Source organism: Branchiostoma lanceolatum, chromosome 15 (genome assembly GCF_035083965.1).
Source record: "Branchiostoma lanceolatum isolate klBraLanc5 chromosome 15, klBraLanc5.hap2, whole genome shotgun sequence".
In the NCBI taxonomy this organism is placed as follows: Eukaryota; Metazoa; Chordata; class Leptocardii; order Amphioxiformes; family Branchiostomatidae; genus Branchiostoma; species Branchiostoma lanceolatum.
The window spans coordinates 8,394,624-8,416,624 of NC_089736.1; the positions used below are offsets into that span (position 1 = coordinate 8,394,624).

General features: G+C 43.6%; 1 protein-coding gene and 1 long non-coding RNA gene across 9 annotated transcripts in view; one reads left to right on the top strand and one right to left on the bottom strand.

The window, feature by feature from the left end:
* LOC136420653 (uncharacterized) overlaps window positions 1-22,001 on the top strand; it is a 541,092-nt gene that overhangs the window by 103,761 nt on the left and 415,330 nt on the right. The gene's annotated exons all lie outside the window — the stretch shown is intronic.
* The window catches only part of LOC136421201 (uro-adherence factor A-like), a 72,284-nt gene that overhangs the window by 2,647 nt on the left and 47,636 nt on the right, over window positions 1-22,001 (bottom strand). For 5 of the 6 annotated variants that reach the window (XM_066408380.1, XM_066408383.1, XM_066408381.1 and 2 more), the window contains 12 exons: window positions 18,655-18,891; window positions 17,934-17,972; window positions 15,713-15,835; window positions 14,819-14,917; window positions 13,999-14,199; window positions 13,497-13,660; window positions 10,339-13,002; window positions 9,786-9,897; window positions 8,465-8,620; window positions 7,567-8,142; window positions 7,051-7,159; window positions 5,883-6,052 (listed from right to left, as the gene is read on the bottom strand). In XM_066408380.1, coding sequence (XP_066264477.1) covers window positions 5,883-6,052; window positions 7,051-7,159; window positions 7,567-8,142; window positions 8,465-8,620; window positions 9,786-9,897; window positions 10,339-13,002; window positions 13,497-13,660; window positions 13,999-14,199; window positions 14,819-14,917; window positions 15,713-15,835; window positions 17,934-17,972; window positions 18,655-18,891 — 4,650 coding nt within the window. Of the gene's footprint in view, window positions 1-286; window positions 330-5,882; window positions 6,053-7,050; window positions 7,160-7,566; window positions 8,143-8,464; window positions 8,621-9,785; window positions 9,898-10,338; window positions 13,003-13,496; window positions 13,661-13,998; window positions 14,200-14,818; window positions 14,918-15,712; window positions 15,836-17,933; window positions 17,973-18,654; window positions 18,892-22,001 lie in introns of all 6 variants that reach the window. The other variant, XM_066408384.1, reaches the window with a different exon arrangement.

Sequence of the window (22,001 nt, forward strand, 5' to 3'; positions counted from 1 at the left end):
AATAACTGATTCACCATTAAAATGAAAAAGAGATTAAAAGCAATTATAATTCCTCCTTATAGATCTATGAACTAGATGTACGATGCCATGTAACAGAAGAAAAAGCAGCATGTGTATGTAGGGAGAAAACAAAGGGCCCATTCTGTCAGAGGGGCTCCAAATCGAGACAAGGCCCTCTTACACAAGGCTACACCACCATCTAAACTTTGCATAGAAAATCTGATCACCATACAGAAGAAAAACCATGAGGACACCACGAGCATATAACATAACAATGTTAACGTACAAACAAACATAAAGGTGTCCAAGTTTCTTTCCCTGTGTCACACCTGGAAGGGACAGAGTCACTGTGAGGTAATGCTTTACATGAAATGATATTATTCTTCAGTTCCGACAGAATTTCCTGGTTAAAAATAAAGCGGAGGATTGGTATTTCCGCCCACATCTGTGTTGTGTTGTACAAGACTGCATGAAACCTGTGAAGTTTGTTCACAGGAATGCCAACTTCCGATTCCTTCCCTTCCAGCCCAAAATTACATCCTGTTTTTGAACTTTGATGTTCAAAAGGACAGGTTCATTCCTGCACTTCTGCAGTATATAGTACAAACTACAGCTGCAAAGTATTGTGAATTATGACAATTCACTGAAATACGACAGTCACTATATGTACTGTGCTAAAAAGCAAAATTGGATTTCAAGCTTGCACTTTTAAACATCAATAAATTTTGACATTAATTTTACAATATTCCTTTTCTATCATTCTATGGTGGAATACTATATATACATGTAAGTCTTGTTCATTCATAAACATGCGTTATTTGTTGGTAAGGTCACAAACATGATTGACTTACTATCCCATTGTTGTGCTCTCCCTAAACAGGTCTACACAGTCAATTTATTGTGTAATTAGCTTCCTTACTAACATACTCATGATAGGCACCTATACTATATTGGTCAATCCAATATTCAACTGAACTACATGTTGTAAAGACTTTTGCTATTATTGAAAATTCAGCTTCTTGTCCTGTATCCTGGTTTAACCCACGCTAACACGACTCAAAACATCTGTCAAGGATTCCCCCCTCCCACGCTTCCGGCTGCATTGTACTCAGCCGAGGTCTTACACAACAAGTACAGTCAAGTGGATACAAAAACGCCTCCAGATTGACGTAGTTTCTATCAACTTCCTCTTTTCTGGCTCTATAATAGCATGTGGGCACAGGTTTGTGTGATGTATGATGAAGGGACTTCCTCACCATCATGTATGTATACATGTAACATCAGATTTTAGGTGATATACTGTAGCGATTGGGTCGCAAAGGTTTTAACCATGAAAATCATGTGTGCCTAATTGTTCTCACTCGAAGAGACAGAGTCTGAATTGGCACTTGACATCATTTTAATCAGTTCGCAAGTGATGGTACAGAGTTCAAAGCATCACAGATGTCAACGGCCAGACCGAAGGCGCCAAGAAGACTCCGATGAGAGGTAGTTTGTCTGTTTTTGTGCGGGGTTGCCTGAATAATGTTTGGTCGCGGTACCGTCGTTGACCGCGGACCCTGGGGGAAAAACCACAACTACTATCCGATGCCTTCGGCGCGTTTCTGGGCGATCTGGAGTGGGGATGTGATGAAGTCGCTTCCGAACGGCGGTAACTGGAAGGGCCCCTGTGTGGCTCCATGCCCGGTCTCCTTGTCGATGTAGCGATCTACGGCCTTGCTGTAGGTTTTTGGCGGTGTTGTGGTTGCGTCTGAGGCATGGATGACTTCATGTAATGAACATGCTGCATACTGCTCTGCCGACAAGGGTGGTGGGACTAGCTGTCTGGGCTGGGCGCTGGTTGTTGAAACTGCAAGGAGGGGACTCGCCATCTGTGTGGCTGCGGGCTTCAGGGTAGGGAGCTGCTGGAACGTGCTTGCCGCCTGGACGGATGAGGGCTTGAAGGCACAGTCTTCGGGGCGGGGAGTCCCTGACGTGGGTGCTGTGGTTGAGACTGCGGGGAGGGAACTCGCCATCTGTGTGGCTGAGGGCTTCAGGGTGGGGAGCTGCTGGAACGTGCTTGCCGTCTGGACGGATGAGGGCTTGAAGGCACAGTCTTCGGGGCGGGGAGTCACTGATGTGGGTGCTGTGGTTGCAACTGCGGGAGAGGGACTCGCCATCTGTGTGGCTGCGGGCTTCAGGGCGGGGGGCTGCTGGGACGTGCTTGCCATCTGGACGTATGAGGGCTTGAAGGCACGGTCGTCGGGGCAGGGATTCACTGACGTGGGTGCTGGGGGCGTCAGTGTGAGGGGTCCTGTGCTGGTACTCGCTGTGTCGGTGCGTGCGGGATTTGGGCAGGGCGTGGGCGTGAGTCGCTAACCTTTGGTGTTGGGAAGGGCAGAGATGAGGGGCGGGTGACTTGGCTTGAAGTTGTGAGTCCAGTCACTGTTTTCTCGAGGTTGGGCAGTTCTGTGTTGTGGGCGGGGACTAGTCAGAAGTTGTCCCGCGCCGCTGCGTAGTTGCCTTGACCACCCTGGTCCTTGTTGTGTGGGCAGTACATAGCCGGATGCCCGGCATCCACTCCCGGTCTATGTCTGGAGCAGACCCTGCACGCGTGGATGTGCAACACGCCTGAGGCAGCTATATGGTCTGTAGCGAAGGAGCACATGTTGCCCTGGTATTTGTAACAACACGTGGTTCTTGGCCCGGCTGCTCTGTCCATGTAGGCTGTTTGACCCTGGATAACGTGCACACTGCTCGCACCGCCGAAGTCAGCTGAGGCTTTACGTAGATGGTCTTCTTTGAGTTTATGCACTTCTGCTGCGGTGGTCTTGGTATCGATGGTAACGAGACCATGTTCAACGTGAATCCACAAAATCTTATAAAAGTTTCTGATGCCGATGAAGGAATATGTGGGGATGTCGAGCATCAGACCCCTCAAAATATGGCCCCGGTTCCGGCTCTCCATGGGATTTGTGTTCGGACTCAAGATAATTGCCATTTCTCCTGCAACTAACTGATCCCACGTTAGGGAGTCATGGGTGACTGTTTTTGTGGCCGAAAATACGAATTCATGAGGCCAAGCGACTTCCCTCACCACTCTGTCGTGTGACTTCCTGGATAAACCACTTGAAAGTTTTTTACCTTGGATCAGAGACTCGCCGTCCGGAGATGTCTGCAGGTTGGCGTGGGGAGGGCATTTCTCGGCTCCGAGTGCGCCGCCGAAGGCCGGCTGCCCGGTTGAAGGTCTTGGCGCGTGTGGTGGCGGGTTACTGTGCAAAGAATGAAAGGCCCGCACCTCCTTCAAGGTGGGCACGTTGTTGTGGGACGGCGCGAAGTGCCTCTGCACGTCGACGGGAGCACTCTGCTGGCGACGGCCATCTTGTTGGGAGCCGGGCGCCGCTAAGCCCCCTGGGAAGATGGACCGAAGACCCGTGACGTCGTCTTCTCGTGGCCGCGGCGATATGGGGAGGGGGGTCTTTGCCGTCTCAAGTTCTGCCTCCTGAATGCCCAAGTCGGTTTTCATCTGTTCTATCCGCCTGCTGACGTCCAAAAGTTCGTTGTTCAGCTGCTCAGTCAACCTGGCGTCAGGCGTGGAGTGCCATCCGCCCTCTTCAGATTCTTCGGTGGGGGAAAGTGCGAACCGGGCCGGGGGCCTCGTTTTCCGTTTACCTGCCCCGTACATGCTTGAAATGTGAAGGAAAGGCGGTCGTGGAAGTTGCTGGTCTCGGGGAGAAGGTCTGGGCGAGAGTCAGAGGAGTAGTACGGGCGTCGGTGGAAAAACTGGCGCGCAAAAGGGGCAGATAGCGGACGGAAGTCAGTGCAGTCCGACTCGAACCAGATACGTGTCAAGCTCTGAGTCCCAGATTCAGTTGATCTCAGAGCTCACGTGTGTTCTCGCGCAATCTCGTGTGACATGCGCCGTTCTCGCGAGAACAATTCCGTCATATGCTGCCTACTGTCATCATGTGTGCCTAATGCCAACTTCCGATTCCTTCCCTTCCAGCCCAAAATTACATCCTGTTTTTGAACTTTGATGTTCAAAAGGACAGGTTCATTCCTGCACTTCTGCAGTATATAGTACAAACTACAGCTGCAAAGTATTGTGAATTATGACAATTCACTGAAATACGACAGTCACTATATGTACTGTGCTAAAAAGCAAAATTGGATTTCAAGCTTGCACTTTTAAACATCAATAAATTTTGACATTAATTTTACAATATTCCTTTTCTATCATTCTATGGTGGAATACTATATATACATGTAAGTCTTGTTCATTCATAAACATGCGTTATTTGTTGGTAAGGTCACAAACATGATTGACTTACTATCCCATTGTTGTGCTCTCCCTAAACAGGTCTACACAGTCAATTTATTGTGTAATTAGCTTCCTTACTAACATACTCATGATAGGCACCTATACTATATTGGTCAATCCAATATTCAACTGAACTACATGTTGTAAAGACTTTTGCTATTATTGAAAATTCAGCTTCTTGTCCTGTATCCTGGTTTAACCCACGCTAACACGACTCAAAACATCTGTCAAGGATTCCCCCCTCCCACGCTTCCGGCTGCATTGTACTCAGCCGAGGTCTTACACAACAAGTACAGTCAAGTGGATACAAAAACGCCTCCAGATTGACGTAGTTTCTATCAACTTCCTCTTTTCTGGCTCTATAATAGCATGTGGGCACAGGTTTGTGTGATGTATGATGAAGGGACTTCCTCACCATCATGTATGTATACATGTAACATCAGATTTTAGGTGATATACTGTAGCGATTGGGTCGCAAAGGTTTTAACCATGAAAATCAAAGAAATCTGTGTATATATATCAGTCGAATATCCCCTACACAAATTTACAACATTACTACATACGAGAGGATATTCAATGTAAGTACATAATTGTATATTCTACGTCCATACACAGCTTTCGAGCTGTGATATTACTTAAGATTGCTTGAAAATCTTTCTGGACTCAGCAGGTAAAAATACTCAAATTTTCAATTTTGTCACATATTGGAGTTTGATTGTCATGTATTATATTTTTTGTGGTAGCGCAGTAACAATGGCTTCTGTACTCACAGAAAATTTCTTCAAATTGCAAGTAAATTTTCTGACAAATTGCAGGTACCAGAAAAACGTTTTTCAAGATACAAGTTTTGGCACAGATCAGAGTAACTCAAGCCAACTTCCTGTTATATTCGGGGAATCCCGTACAGTATGACCTCTACTAAACCTCCTCTGGTATGCCTGGTGAAAAAGCAGAACCTAACATCCCAGGTCGTTGAGATAATGCGGTCAACACAGGTGTTGGGTGGGGTCGGACGGGGGCGGGAGCGGACATTGTTCAGGTAACGTCACAGAATGGTGCCAGACTCATGGGTTACACACCACGTGACTGCGTTGGCGGTTTGCTTTGCGTGGTACGACGGTGGTACGATACTTAGCGGTGAGGTAGCGGGATGGTACGATATTAAGCGGTGGGGTAGGGTACACAAATGGTGGAGTAAGTCATGCATTTTCTATCTGCTACCATGTCCAAGATATTAAACAACACGTCTATGTTAGACATTCAGGTATACCGGTAATAAGATATGCAAGCTAACAGTTACTCAAGCAACTGGATAGATTTTGGAATAAATATTCCATAAACAATAGAGGGAAAGGACTAATATATACATTCCTACTTTTACAGTTGTCAAGTTGAAAATACTTGTCCTTTCCAACTTCATTATGCTTGATAAGTTTATGCTTTGAACAGAAATTCAAACTGAATTGAGCATATTTGTAAAGAAAATACATGTAGTGGTCATGAGAAGGTGTGAGTTTACATCATTCTTTTTTATTCTTTGTTTTTCTAAAATTTCCAAATAATGTACAGATATCTGACCGACCTTTTCTTCCCTGTCCACGCTGCTGATTGACAGTTCTTCCAGGAAGTCGAAGCACGCGACCGCCTCCTGCTCCGGTTCGCCAAACCTCGCGAACATGTTCCTGGCACGGAACTCCACAATCGACACGTAACCCGCCTGTGAGTCGCGAATAACCTGGTTCCGCTTCACACCTAGGGGACACATTACAGTCATGTTACAGTACTGTTGTTGTTGATCACCTTGTAGTGCCTAGTGGCACATACATGTAGGTCAACAAGTATATTTTTACAGGGAGGGGTTGGTAGCCTTTAACGGGCTTGAGGAACATCTTTGAACAGGGAACTCCCATTTTATGTCCTTTCCGAGAGACAGTGCAGCCCCAACCGAGATGTCCTTTCCCAGGATTTGAACCGAAGTCTCCTAGTAGTAGCAACTAACTACAAATGTAATTGGAACCAGGAGCTCAACTGTGAGGCTGCTACAGGGACATCAGGGAAACATCAAGAGCTTAGAAAGTTAGTCTTCCTGGTCTGCATTTATATACAGGGCTCGAAATTCAGTTTTGGGAATAGGTGCACTGGTGCACCCAACCTAAAAAAATGGGTGCACCAAAAAATTTTTGGGTGCACCACATTAAATAAAGTAAAATGTAGCTATTGTAAGCAAAACCTAATGACAAACCTTACTGTTCCTCTTCATGCGCATTTGGCACGCGATCGCAGCACGCAGTTTTGAAGCTTTCAAAATCCAAATGAACTCAAATTCTAACATCAAAATCTTAAACAAGTACTACAACAAAGATTTTATTATTTTCTTGCACTTAGATGTCAAGAATATGCTGTCTACTAGTGTGCAGTAATACCTTTACACATTAAACCGTACAAACCGTAATACCTTTACACATTAAACCGTACAAAACCGTACTGTGCACCCACAGTAAAAAATTAGGTGCACAGCTCCAAAATTGGGTGCACTGGGTGCACATGCACCCAGTATTTCGAGCCCTGATATACGATGACAGTGTTTGTCAGTCATAATTTGTTTTACCACCTTTTCATTGAACTTTTGAAGAAATTTACCACATGCAACCCCCCATTTACTTTCCCATTGGAACATCCCTCGCTATTGCACATCTACAGCACAATGTTGCTTTCTGGACTTTCACAAGTGGGTACTAGAGAGTACTCACTTCTTCTGGCCAGGCGTAGCTTGGTAAACAAGTGGTGATCTGCCTCATCCTCTGAGTCTGTTGACGAGTCATCACTGCCAATCAGAGAGTCCAGGAGATTTGCCCTCTCCTGAATATACAGAAAAAAATTCTTATCCAAAGTAATATAAATTCCACAGGCACAGTGAAAATCAAGAGTTTACAGTAACTGTTTTAACAACAGGAAGAAGAGCATATTTGCACAGAGAGGTCAATGCAAAAACCTCCAACACTCAAACACTTCAAATATTTCACAATTCACAGCAAGCTTAATTGTCATTTGTTACATGTTCACAAATCTATACATTGATGAAGGTTAGACATCCAGGTAATTAAGGTACACCAAGAATAGTTACTTATCATAATAAGCAACTGGATGAAATTTTGAAAATTCAAAATTTTATCCAGTCGCTTGAGTACCGGTATCTTTTTTTGGCATACAAATTGATACATTTACAATAATTGTGGAATCTGAAAAATGCGAACACAATAACCAACCTTAGCGCTGAGTGATTCTGGTTCAGACACTTCATCCTTCCCAATTAGGCTCGCGATCCCGTCTCCCGAAGACTCCCGTCCGTCCGTGCCGTTCGTTCCGTACGCGGAGTCGTACAAACCTTTCCTCTGCGCCATCTCCGCTGGCTCCTCGTCTGCGAATCCCGGAAACTTCTCTCCCTCCTTGAAGATCGGTCGGTACCTCACGTGACCGTCTTTCTCTTCTAACTCGGCGATCTCGCCGTCCGAGAACCCCGCCCACATGTCTCTCGACCTCTCCGACGGCCTCGCTGTACAACCTCGCTCCCACGTCTGCGACGACCGCGGCGCTCCCTTTGACCTCTGACCTTTCGTCTCGTCAAACCCGTCCATCCACCTGCGTCTCTGCAGCGGGGAGCCGTTGGCCAACTTCCCTGAGTTGCCATGGAAACTGGAATTTTTGTTGGGAAACATGGAATTTGCAGAGTTCTGCGAGGAGGTAGGGTTCGTTGTGGGCATGCCCAGTAGCCAGTTCTCGGATAGGACCTGGTGGCTGGACCGGTCCAGGTCTAACTGCAGAGTAGTCGAAGGTTTGTTCACCTGTGGACGGGAAACAAAACATTGTTTCTAACCTGTTGATATCAGCAATACAGGCTTTTCATAAGAGGTTTTTTACCATGTTGGATTACAGTGTGAACACAATGAACAAATGAATACAAACGAATGATTACATGAATCCATAAATCAACTAATCAATCAATAAAATAAACAAACTTGACAATTTATGGCAAGTTACTAACTATTCTGGGAATATAGGGAACAGAAAGTACATTATACATATGTGACAAGTTGACAACATTAGAAAGCCTGCTGAGAAATCATGCTGCACTTCTAGCAATGACCACTAGGGGTCTCTCCTAACCTTGCGTGTCAGCTCCTCTTTAGTTTTACTGGGGCTCCAGTCAGGCAGTCTGACGGGGGTGGAGTTGTTGCTTCTCTGCTTCCATCTCTCCACAAAGTTGATGGGCTCCTCGTCCAGAGGACCATCCTCGTCATCAGAGTCGATCAGCAATGTGCTCTAGAGGGGGTGGAGGGATTGTCTATATTCGTTAAATTGTCTAACACTAGAAAGCATCAATATAGTGCAAGCCTCTCCCATCCTGTCATCCCATGGCAATGTGACAGGGGGCACTTCAATACAAAGGATAACACGATTGAAAAATTCTTTTAAAAGTCACGCCAAAAATAATTACTCAAGCAACTGGATAAAGTTTTGAAACAGTCAGACGTTTCAGACAGCATCCACTGTCTTTCGTCGGTGACTAACGATAGGACTGAGAACACCAGTGTTTATACCAAAACTCTGAATAGGTATGTTAATGAGGTTAAGACAATTTAGGATGTCTTGAAGTATAATGTCTTGAAGGATAATGTGCTGACCACCACCCCCCACCCCCGGACGAACAACATTTAGTTACTGTACTAAAATCAACAGTAGCTAATTGAACTATTGGCACAAAACTTTGTCTTGAATTAATCTTCTTTTAAAGACTACTTCAAGACATCCTAAATTGTCTTAACCTCATTAACATACCTATTCAGAGTTTTGGTATAAAACCTGGTGTTCTCAGTCCTATCGTTAGTCACCGACGAAAGACAGTGGATGCTGTCTGAAACGTCTGACTGTTTCAAAACTTTATCCAGTTGCTTGAGTAATTATTTTTGGCGTATCTTACTACCTGGATGTCTAACTTTCATCAATCTTTTAAAAGTCTATATTTAGTTTTTCCAAAGGTTAAATATTAATTCATCATCAGAGGTTTGCATACAATAATCAAACTACATGGACAAGCAATGAAATCCAGTTTCAGCTGGCTGGCTGATTCACTGCAAAGCATAGATTCATCATTTGGCTGAGCAATATTCAAACAGTGTGACACAATCATATTTATCATTAGATTATGCTGCAATACCAACATCAGTCACTAGAGGGCACACATGAGCTGATTTGTTACAGTGTAGAGGGATTTGGAGAAGAGGAAGTCTATCTCATTGGTCCGACTATTTACCAGAATAAGCCTGAATAATGACAAGTATATTGGTTTGGGTTTGGGAAAACCTGCTATGTTTACTCATCAAAGCATACCGTATTTTGGTAAATTCCACCCATATATATGACATTGTGTATTCCGGCATATTTTCAATTTGGTAAGTAGTTGGACCCTATGTAATAACAGACTTACCAGTGTGAGGTCAGCCTGTCCCTCTCTCTTCTCAAACAGACTCAGGTCCAGGGACTCTCCAGACAGGAGGGACTCCTGGGACTTGGACAGGCCTTCTCTCGCAGGAGGGGAGCTGGGGGGAGGTACAGGTGGTTGGATCTCACATGTTTCACATCATACAAAAATGATCTATATCAATAATCTATCTAAGAATTTCATTCTACAGGCGGAAACAACATTGTAAACAAATTTGCAATCCATTCAGTCACTGTGCAACTTAATTAAGATGATTTAAATCAAATCAGGTCTTCCGGTGTATTACGCTAGCTTCCAAAAGTTTAGTCTGAAATGCAGCCAAACTGTTTGTTGGCTGCAAAGCATAATGACTGGATAAAATCAGTCTGGATTACAGGCCAATAAAAGACTTGTTTGTCATTAACTTTGTATGAAATGCAGAAAGTTGAGTGAGGTCTTCCAGTGGACACATAAACACAAATAAATACAGGTGGTTAACACAATTAGTGTGTTGACCAATGATGTAGCTTGCTGCCCCACAGGTAATCACATTACTTACCTGGGTTCCTTGCCCCCATCTTCCTTCCCCATCTCCAACATGAACTCTCCCTCCAGCTCTACACACTTGTCCAACTCTGGCGAAGACCTCTCCTTCTCGTGATCATCTTCCAGCACCGTGAAGGAATTACTTCTCACGAACCCACTCTCGCCGACTCTCCGAGCCGTCGCGTTCGTAGGGGTGATGTCTTCGCTAGCGTCAGACTGCGTAAGATCGGACGTGGGAGCGAACAGGCTTCCCATGGACAAAGGTTTGGTACCATCTTCGGGAGAACTGTCCGAACTTGAACCCGAATCAGTCTTGATTGTGGTGATGTCGGGTAGATCGAGCTTTAACCGCTCTTGGAAGGTTCGAAGCTCGAGGTCACTGGTTGAACTGTTCAAAGAGGCCGTACCTTCATGTATGCACAACTCGTTATGGATAAAGGCTAGCTCTTGGTCTTTTCTACTGCCTCTTTGGGGGGAACTAGTTTCGTTTCTCACTTTTAGAAAAGGCTTGGAAGAGTTCGGGACTTGGTCGGAAGCGACGAGGGATGATTTTGGCACAGTTTCGCTCTCGGTGACGTTGTACTGACTCTTGTCCTGAGATCCCGTCGCGCCGGTACCGTTACTTGTCGACAAGTTGTTGAGTTGTAGAGGAGGGCCTGCATATGGCTTTGGCACTGGGTGAGAAGTCTTGAACGGTCTCGGCCCTTGCAAGCCGGAGAAGTTTGCGTTAATAGTCTTGGTTTGCGTCTTTGCGAATCCCTCCGCACTACACTGAAGGGAATCTTCATCTATGTACAGTTCTTGTCTATTCACATAGTTTGGTTTCGGAACTCTATTTTGATAAAAAGCAACAGGCTCTGGCTTGGTGTGTTTCTCCATGTTTTCATTATTCAGTACACATGGATTCTGACAACTTTCACTGCCATCAACTACAAATTCACTGCGAGAGGACTTATCAGCTTTATTTACAAAGCCTTCTGGGGCGTAATTCTTCCAATTGGGTTCTCTAAGGTACTTTTGTAAGGAGGATCCATTTCTATGGAGCATCAAATCACTCCCATCCCTCTCCTCCATTCCTACTTGTGATTGGTTGATTGGATAATCTCCCAGCATGCCATTGCTGGCTTCTGATTGGCCATTATGGTTGCTAGGCGTGTCTCTTACTGGAGGGGAATGCTTCGGACTCCTGGCAAAACTTGAGGCACTTGCCCCTTCAGCTTCACAACTCAGAGATCTGAAGTCGTCTTCAAGACTTTTTAAACTCAGATTGTCTTCAGTTCTTGGCTTGAAAGGACTTCTAGTTCCCTCCTCAACTGGCCTGCTACCCTCGACATCGGCGCTGCCAAATCTACAGGAATTCTGAGAAGACGCTTGCTTGCCCTCATTTGTTTTCTTTTCATTCTTCTCCATTTCTTGGAATCGTCTAACTAGATTGCTCACAAGAACAGGCCTGTAGCCACTGCCTGTTCCATTCTCCACTGTCGAGTCTTTGCAAGGCAGGCTGGGAGATGTTGTCCCATCATGCTCTGCTTTGCTAAGCATGCTGGGATATGGCGACCTACCTCTACCATGGTCGAATGTTCTATTTTTAACAAAAGCTGGGGAACTGTGGAGAAGTGATTGTGGTTTATGTGATTGTTCACTGTTCTCTACCATTGCACATGCAGTTTTCAAGTCTGCATCCCTCTTTTGAGTGTCTTTCTTTGTCCAAGTATTATTGCTTCCCTCAGAAGATGGCAAACGCAGCTTTGTTGCTCCACCTGCCTGCAGTTTCACAACAGACTCTTTTTCCAGTTCTGATAGCCCGTTAGTCATTGGCAGTTTAGGATCCTCCTTTTTCTTCTCTTTTCTTCCTTCCTTCTTCTGGTTGACGTTGTCCTCCCAAGACATGTCGATCCCATTCTGAGCAAGAAACTGCCTGGCCTCTGGGTGTAACTTCTTGTAGAACTCACTTTCCATCCCCTTCTGACCTGCTTCTCTGTCTGAAGGCTCCAGGTCTTCTCGTCTCTTCCACAACAGTTCTGGTCCATTCTGAGTCTGCCCTAGAGTGACTTCCGTATAAGGCAAGCCATTCTTTTTCTTCGCTCCTCTTCCTGGGCTGTACGGGCGCGGGAACAACATGTGACTGTTCATCAGTCTACCACCGTGTTCACCATTTATGGCCACAGCCCTGGTCACGTGACCATTCTCGTTCCCAGGTTGGCTGGTGGCGGTCATCTCTGTCCCGGGGGAAGACGAAGCAACTTTCTCGGACTGCGCTCCACCACTACCTTCACTCCCTGGGGAGTATAAGTCCTCTGGTTTCACCACCTGAAAGTCATCACCAAGGTCGTCAGAGAACACTGACCCGTTAGAACGCTTAGCACCTGTGAGTTTCCCTGTCGGACTGATACACGGACTGTAGTTGTCCCAAGAAAGTGTGTCATCATTATAGGAGCCACTTGAATGACCTCTACCCTCTCCACTTTGAACCCTGCCTTCTGAAGCTTGAACTCTGACCTGTGGGGGGTGACATTTCAGCCCCAGCCTGTTGTGGGGGTGGTAGTCGTAATTCTGTCCTTCAGATTCGAACAGACCACTCTTCCTAGAGGAGCCAGGAGAGTAGATGCCCTCGTTTGAACCCCTCATGTCCTGTTTACTGGTGTAGGGAACCAGCATGGACTCTCCTATACCATTACTGCAAGAAACAAAGAAGAAAAGAAGACTTCTTGTTAATGTTTTATCATCATAACAGGTTTGAAGTTCAGATGACATTAGACAGCTGCCGTGTGGCATAAGCCATAATGGCAGGGTATTTGGCCCAGAGCCCAGAGGTCCTGGGTTTGAATCCTGGCCTGTCAACAATATTGTAGCCTTGGGAAAGGCACTCTACATGACTTTCCTCACTTCACTCAGTTGCAAATGAGTACCTAGCTACGGTTAAGGGGTCCCTTGGATAGGACATTAAATGGAGGTCCGGTGTTTGAGGAGAGTCACACCTCGAGCACGTAAAAGAACCCATGTGCACCAGTCAATTATTTAAAAAAAATTGGGGTCCTTCCCAGTGTGAGTGGATCAAACCTTAAGGTACAAATTATGGTACATGTAGGCTACAGAATCTTCACTATGTTGAAGTTTAATTTAATTTGTAGCCTCAAAAAGACAGAAGAAGAGTAAGACGAGGTGACTCACCTGTTGCTGGCCACCTGTGCGCGCAGCTGGTTGATCCTCTCGATGATCTTGTCTTCCTTAAACTGCTGCCGGGCCTGCTGGGAAGGGTCGCTCTGGCTGCGGCTGTACATGGGGTGGTGTCGCTGGACCGAGTAGATGAGGGGAGGGGGCGGGGTGGATCGACACTGGGGGTGGGGAGAGTTGTGGTGAGTTATATATTTGTCTGATCAAGGCCATACAATCATATCATATCTGACTAAGGTTTTCCAAACCATGAGGGAAAATAGATTGTTCTAATCTTTACATCTAAAATACACATTACAAGCCTGTTAATAGTTTCATCATTTTTGATTTTAAAATATTTCATCAATCTGTATTCATGTGTTTTTGTAAAAATCGACGGAATTCAGTTGTACGGTATTGTTTCTGCTAGTTGATATGACAATAAATCGAATTGAATTGAAAAGTTCGTAATCACATTTTGAATCGACATTCAAACATTGGACCAAAATTTGTTACTCACATTTCTGGAGTTGTGGTTGGAGCTGTGTGCCGAGTAGTCAGAGGCCATACTAGAGAGTGAGCTGTGCGGGGAGGTCTCCCCGGCGCTACCGTTGGGCACGGATCCAGACTTACGGGAACTCACAAAGGTGCTGGGGGAGTAGGACGTCGCCCGCTGGTGCTGACTCACAGGCAGACCGGAATGAGGACTTGGAGAGTAACGCTGTAATGCAAACATCGGCATGATCCTGCAGTTCCAAGGAAAGCTGCTAGAAGGTCCAAACCAACACTACCTATTTCCCAATCCAAAAGCTTTCAGCCAATCAAAAATCGAATGTTCAGAATTTGAGATACGAAAACTGGAAATTAAGCTGCAGTACCATAGAAGGCTGCTTGGAGGTCCATTATTAACTTCTTTGTTGACACCTTAAGTTCTCTACGCAGCTCTCTAATTATCATAAAAAGAATGACTATATTCTCACTGACAGAAAGTCCCAAACATTTCGTACCCAAAGAATCGGACTTGAACCTGATATTCGTTCTACTCCAATTTTTTCCTCTGATTGCTTTCCGACAGAAAACAGTATTTTGGTACTCGTTATTAGAATTGAAATTTGAATATTGCTCTAAAACACAAGCAACAGCTCTGATTGGCTTCAAGTCACACAGTCCCCTGTAACAGCATAGCACTGGGGTTCGAATATCCATTCGGAAGTTCTGGCCGTATTACTTGGTACTACTTCATGACATAAGGGTAAACATCTAAATGTTATAGGGATGGGTGCAAGACTATTTGGTAGGGAAGCTACATGTATCTGGTATCTAAAACATGAAACCCGTACCTGTGGCTGTACTGGCAGACTGTGATTACTGCTGTCCAGACTCGCTGTCTCCGTCTTACTCTCACCTCCAAACGACCTCTGCCGTAACCGTTTGGCAGACTGCACATTCAAGGGCACGACAATGAACAGAAAAGCCATTAAGGTAATCATTAACTCAACTGGGATTTCAAATTCAAAACAGGTTATAATGGAGAAGTATAGTGCTTAACAGAAAAGTGCCATTCAAATAAAATACAGACAATATTTTTAATGTTTTCAATATTCAACCAGAAAGGACAAAACAAGTACAAAGGTTGTCCAACGGTCCATATTTCTTTGAAAGAATTTAGAGATCAAAGTTATCATTAGTACATTCAACATTGTTCATTCAGCAGTTGAAAAGTAAATGCAACCGAAATATCTATGAAAAACAGTGAAAAGTGGTAATCTCCAAGCAGATCCACGCTGGGCGCGAAAATCGTAGTATGCTAGCCAGAGAGGGTCCAGTCATCCAGAGAAGGTTCATCAGCCCGGCACCCTCTCTGGCTAGCATACTACGATTTTCGCGCCCGGCGTGGATCTGCTTGGAGATTAGGATCTGGATCATTTTTAGTATAGAGCGCCTAAAAACATGTTGTGAAAAACACTGAGACTGACTGGCACCCCATACATGTGGTATAAAATTCTACTGAAGGCAATTTTCTCACTTAACTGTGTATAATGATGCAAATAAGTAAGAGCTAACTAACATTCAAACTCAGTTCTTGTCAGGCTATATTCTGAAGCAAGTGCCCAAGAAACATAGTTACTGTAACAGAATATATAGTGAGGCTTCAGTATACAAACTTGTCCACATACCCGTTCTATCCTTCCTGTACAGTCTACGTAAGAGTCAAACTCAGTATCCATGGTTACCTGAAGTATGGAGTCGGAGGAAAACCGGCTGGTCCGCCGCTCGAACATGACGCTGAGCTGCTTGTTCTGCTGTTCCAGATCGTACACGCGGTTCCGCAGCTTCAGGCACTCCTCGCGTAGGTCCTGCACCAATCACACGATCAACAGTTAGAAAAACTTTTTTGAAAGAAAACAAAACATTACTAGCAGCTGTGACTGTGTGGCATAATGGTTACAGTGTTCGGCCCAGAATCAAGACGTTCTGAGTTTGAGCCTTGATGTTGTAGCCTAAGGGAAAGGCACATTACACAAATTTCCTCATTTCACAATGAGTACCCAGCTTCGGTTAGGGGTGTCCCTCCGATAGGATGTTAAATGGAGGCCCTGTGTTTGAGGGGAGCAACAACTTGGGCTTACTTAGTTAAAAAACCTACCACACTTATTGAAAAGAGTAGAGGTCCTTCCTAGTGTGAGTGGATGAAATCTTGATAGCCTCAATCAAAACAAAAAACTGCTGCAATGCTCTCAATGGTCAGTAATAATGACAGCTTGAGTTTCCACTACGCCAAAATGAAATCACAGTAGTCAAGCTACAAATAGTACCAGACAAAACAAAATGAACTATCCTTATATGGGCATGGGGCACATAAAAGTATAAAGGGAGGATTGTTCCTTTTATGGGTGGGTCTTACCTTATGGGACATTTGACTCTCAAGCATTACTGGTAAACCAAAAAGGCAAGATAATACACCAGCTGTCTATTCTTTTCTTGACTGTCATTTGATTTGTGAAAAAACAACAACATGCGACTGAAAACTGTATCTAAACGGCAAAACATATAAGAGCTGACTTAATAAGAGCAAACCAATCATGAGCTTGCCTCTTCAACATCCTTTACAGACCAAAGAAAGCTTGCAGAATTTACATGTAAAAAGTGTTTTGATGGGAATGGTAATTATAGATTGGCTACAGTGGGCAGTGTGAATGGTCACACAATGGTTCTATTGTGGCGACTTCATAACTGTCCCTCTCTTGACCAGTCTGACCATAGCTATAGGGCCCAGGACTGCCCTCGCATGGAAAAGAACAATACAGTTTAACATGGTGTGCTCTCTGGGACTGAACACAAGATGTTCTGTATGACACAGCTACAAATGCACAGAATAGCATTAAACTAACATGAACAAATAGTATACATTATATAGAATAAAATGTATGATGAAGTTTAATACTTTCGTTCAACACAAGCAAATACTAGTATAGCTCACTTCAAATTTGCTACATTTGCAACACAAGCTACGTTTTTTGCTTGTGTTGAACGAAAGTACAAAACTTCATCATGGAATATAACACAGATGAGCTTTCATGCTAGTAATGGAATAGAATTCAATTTTTGAGGCAACCAAGATAATTCATTGAGGATTTAATGAATACCAGAAAACATGTCTACATTTTCTCAAAGGTTTGTACATCTGAAATGCTTAATATTCTTTCTAGTAATATTCAATAAGTTCAATAGTCAACAACATACCAGAAAAGCTCAATTCGAAACAGTCGAGAAATACGTGTACATCCAAAATTGACTGTCGAGAATGAGCTGTACATGTGTTGAGTTCCCACACCAGCAGCCGTCTCTTCCCTTACCGTGGTACTAAACAACTGGCCAATAAGACTTGTTCCCATGACTGTTGCTAGGCAACCATTCTCTGCCCCAGAATGGATATTTGAATAACCTCTCTTTCCCAGGACGGTGAGGGGGGCTGACAAAAGAAACTTGAGAAGACCAAATATTTGACACCCGAAAAAAACAAAATAAAAGCAAAAAAAGAAGCTGAAGGACCTTTTATTTGAGATTTACACATACATCCCCTTTATACATTTTGTCATAGATAGTTAAAAGTTTATGCGCTGCAAAAAAGTTTGTGCTCTAAATGAAAATCCTCAAAAATACAGCCAGTTAGAAAAATAAAAGTCAAAGATAAAATTTCAGTATGTTATTTGCACTTTTCACCAGTAGGCAATACAGTCAGTTATTTCAGACCCTAGCAAAACAGTACTCAGTAAGGTCAATGTTATCTCAGATTTGCATGGTTTGTAATTTCAGGGGGTGGTTCAACCTTATGTACAGCTTTAGGGTAAAAGATCAGCAAGTTCTGAAACTGTCTCAGAGGGATTTCCCATAAACAAATTACATTGTATAGGCTAGCAAGAAACAACTTGGTTACTAACTAAGGATTCCTACCTTCTGAGCCATCAGGGCTTGAACCACCTGGTTTGCCACCTGTAAGGATAAGGGGAAAACAGATGTTACACTCCTATAAAATTTGTACTCATCGTATCAATACTGCATATTGAAAGTTGCCAAACACTATTCATGACAACTGTTGAGTACAAGGTATTAGAGCCATTATGTTGGAGAAAGTGGTCTTTTAAATTGGCAAAATGTATGAGTGTGCTCAAAACTAGGACAACCCCCTGCTGGGTCATTACAGTCATTACCTTAATTACATAGCTACCTACCCTATAATGGATTTTTTTCAGTGGATAAGGTAGTGATTGACAGTAAATATTGGAGGAAAATACTGAACATTAGACCCAAAATGGACATCAGAGCCAACTAGCAACCAGTGTCTGCAATGATATACCTCTCCCTCTTCAGTTCTTAAACCTTTAACCTGTGACCTACAAACTTTAACCAATGACCAATAACCTGTGACCTGCTCCCTCTTGTTCTTCGCCTCCAGGCTCTTCAGCAGTTGCATCAGAAACACTGTTTTTCTCTCTTTCAACCCATGACCTTTATCCTATGACCTACAGCATTTAACCTGTGACCTACCTCATCCATGCACATCTTGTACTCCTAAGGTTCTCGGCCTCCAGGCTCTTCAGACACTGCATCAGTAGCACGGTTTTCTCCCTCAAGTTATTAACCTTTAACCTATGAGCTTTAACCTGTGACCTACCTCGTCCAAGCACCTCTCGTACTGCTCCCTCTGGTTCTCGTTCTCCAGCACGAGAGCGGAGTTCTCCGCCTCCAGGCTCTTCAGCCGCTGCATCAGCAGCACGGTTTTCTCACGCTCCTCCTCTGCGCTGGACAGGTGCACGTCCGACAGCGACTCGTAGTTGTTGACCTTCTTGACCAGGTCGTCGTTTTCCAGCTCCAGGTTACTGACGTGGGTGCGGATGGAGTCCATCTGGTTCTGCTCCCAATTACAAAAAGGAGAAGTTAGGATTTGTTTGAAGGAAATTTTCTTTTTAAGTTTCCTTTTCACTAGATGGCAATCATTGAGCAAGCTTACAGCAACCAAAATTGGATTGTTTGACATTTGACTTTATAATTGGAATATGATGCAAGACGTAAAAGTAAGGCCAAAACACACAAAACGTATGAATTTTGTTGTTTATCTGTAAAATTTGTTGAGCATCTTGGTCACTTAGTGGTCACTCAGTGATCATAGCTTCTAGTGGGAAGTAGAATGCAACTGACTTGAATTAAGTCCACAACTTAATTATCAAAGTCACCAAACACCCTTGTTTCAATTTATTGCAAGGATATCACCCTACAAGTCATAGCCTTGGTACCAGCTTTTGTCTCCTGCTTCTGTAGTAAAAGTGAAAAGGATGATAAAGGCCTAGAAAAACAACCTTGAAGTATAACGCCAAGTACTGTACCCACAAAGTATGCTTTTTCCATAGTGCAAATCAATCCCCTATATTGAATGATGCAATGCGACTTCACAACAGCTCGCACTTATAGTTATAGCCAAGCACACCAGTCACCCTTTTTCTTCTTGATAAAAAGTGTTCTGTATTTTACGTGCAGAAGTTTGATGCCTGAAGCTCCCCCATACATGTACATGTACATGGGTCTGCCGGCTTTACGTCACCATCCGAAAAAAATGAATTCAACTCCTCGGGCTGTGGCTGAGCTTCTTCATTCTTGTCTTCTGACATAGAATAGGGCACACTGTATTCTCAGGGAAATAGAATACACAGTACATCAACCAAAAAAATGAGGGTTGTCAACACTTCTCGTACCCAGGTTTATATAAGAGGACTGTTTCAGCCCTTCTTGTGAACAGCTTTTTAAGAGGGGTGTCACCCCTTCTTGTACCCAGTTTTTAAGAGGACCATGTCAGTCCTTCTTGAACCCAGGTTTTTAAGAGGGGTATCAGTCCTTCGTCTAACTAGATTTTTAAGAGGGGTATCAGCACTTCTTGTACCCAGCTTTTTTAGAGGGGTGTCTGCCCTTCTTGTACCCAGGTTTTAAGCCGCCCGGACCTATCGAAAGGGAATCGGGTTAACATTCCCGAATCAAAGAGGGGTGTCAGCCCTTCTTGTACCCTGGTTTTTAAGAGGACCATGTCAGCCCTTCTTGTACCCTGGTTTTTAAGAGGACCATGTCAGCCCTTCTTGTGTCCAGGATTTTAAGAGGGTGACACTGTCAGACCTTCTTGTACCCGGGTTTTTAAGAGGTGAAGTAGCCCTAAGTCTTGTATCAAGGTTTTTAAGAGGACCATGTCAGCCCTTCTTGTACCCAGGTTTTTAAGAATGGTGTCAGCCCTTCTTGTAACCAGGTGATTGCTGTCAAACCCTGGAGATCATCAATTAGTGTTGCCTCCTACATTTCACCTCCACTGGAGGTCAGCAAGGTAAATAAACATGGCCGCCCCCTGTCAGTCAGGCTTCCAGAGACAGGAGGCAGGGGCTACACTTGAACTCTAGATAAATCTTTGCTTTCTAAGAAGGCGCAAGGTGTTGTTGAGACTTAAAGGTACTTAATGGAATATTAGGACCATGTTTGAAGTTGATTTTATGGTCATTTCTTTACACATTTGACAAGTTGAATGAAACCTACGGCATTGCCTAACAATATTTAAGTGGGAAAAAAATGCCAGTTTCTTTACATCCAGGACCGGTAGAATTATATTTATTGTTACTATAAAAAAACAAGAGCATTGTGGTGTGGATTTTTTCAGTTTTGTAGCCAAAGTCCTCCATTGAGCGTCTTTAACAGAGTTCAAACTATGCTACACAAAGCATTTTCTTGATTGAATTTGAAAGGTAAAGAAGAGAGAGCATAAGTTGTCGAACAGGGTTGTATGACAATTGACAGAGGCCTTTTTTTCCATAAGCCTCAGCCTTGAAAAAAGGTAACTTTGTTCTGATAAATCAACAAATTTATACAACTTATTTTCAATAAAAACTGACAAAAAGACCTTCAACAAAACTTTCAAAAAAATGTATCACATGTCCATAACAACTTATGAGATTACTAGAAGGATGAAATCGTACTTTACTGAATTATCCCTGACTTGATAGACACAACACAGCTGCTATCTAGTACGTGATCAACAACTTGGCACTGAACAACATGTGGAATATTGACGTGTCCTAGCCAGTTAAGGAATAACATACTAAAATAACAGTACTGTAACATGTAAATCTTCACATACAGATATGAGTCACTACCTTATTCCTAGCTCCAATTCGCTACTCTCTGATCGCTTCCCTACCAAATAGTCTGGCATCCGTTCCCATTTAAACGTCTGGCCATTACATGATCAACTACTGTAAATTTTGAAGTTTTCGCGATGGATTTATGTTCTCAGCTTTTGCGGTGACCTCTTCAATGTGAGCTTAAAACCAAAAATACTTATTCTGCCTTCTACTAACCTACTACCTTGTTTCAACTGCGAACTCAAAACTGCCACAAACACTCCATTTTTTTCCTACCGAAAAATCAAATCCCCGCAAACTTAAAGGCACCTACAGTTTATGGTATAAAATATTTCTCGGAAGCAGACAGCAAATTCCTGTTTGATCCCTATTACCAGTACCGTACTGTTACAGAGACGGCCGTGAACCAATCAGAGCTGTCGTGTGTGTTCTACGAGAATATTCAGATGCCAAATGTTTCTCTATCAACGGGTGCCAAACTGTTAGTCAGGGAAGCGATTAAAGAACCGGACTGGAGCAAGGATGAATTACTACAGATATACAATCAGCCTACACAGTGACATAGTATGTAGTATGTCAGACACCCACACTATAAATGTTCCTGACTGGTATAGCTTGTATTTTGCTTGCTAGTCTCGATGACATAACACAATGAACAGATGTTGAACCACTCCAAGATGACTCACATACTATTGCCACTAACAGAGCAGAAAACTACTTCAATAAAATCCCAATTGAACACATGAGATTTTCATCTTTATTAATCCCTTTTTGATCGTGAAAAATTCTCTTGATTTGAAGCCCTATCTTTTCTATTTTTTTTCCATCATTGTAAAAAATGTATCTTAAT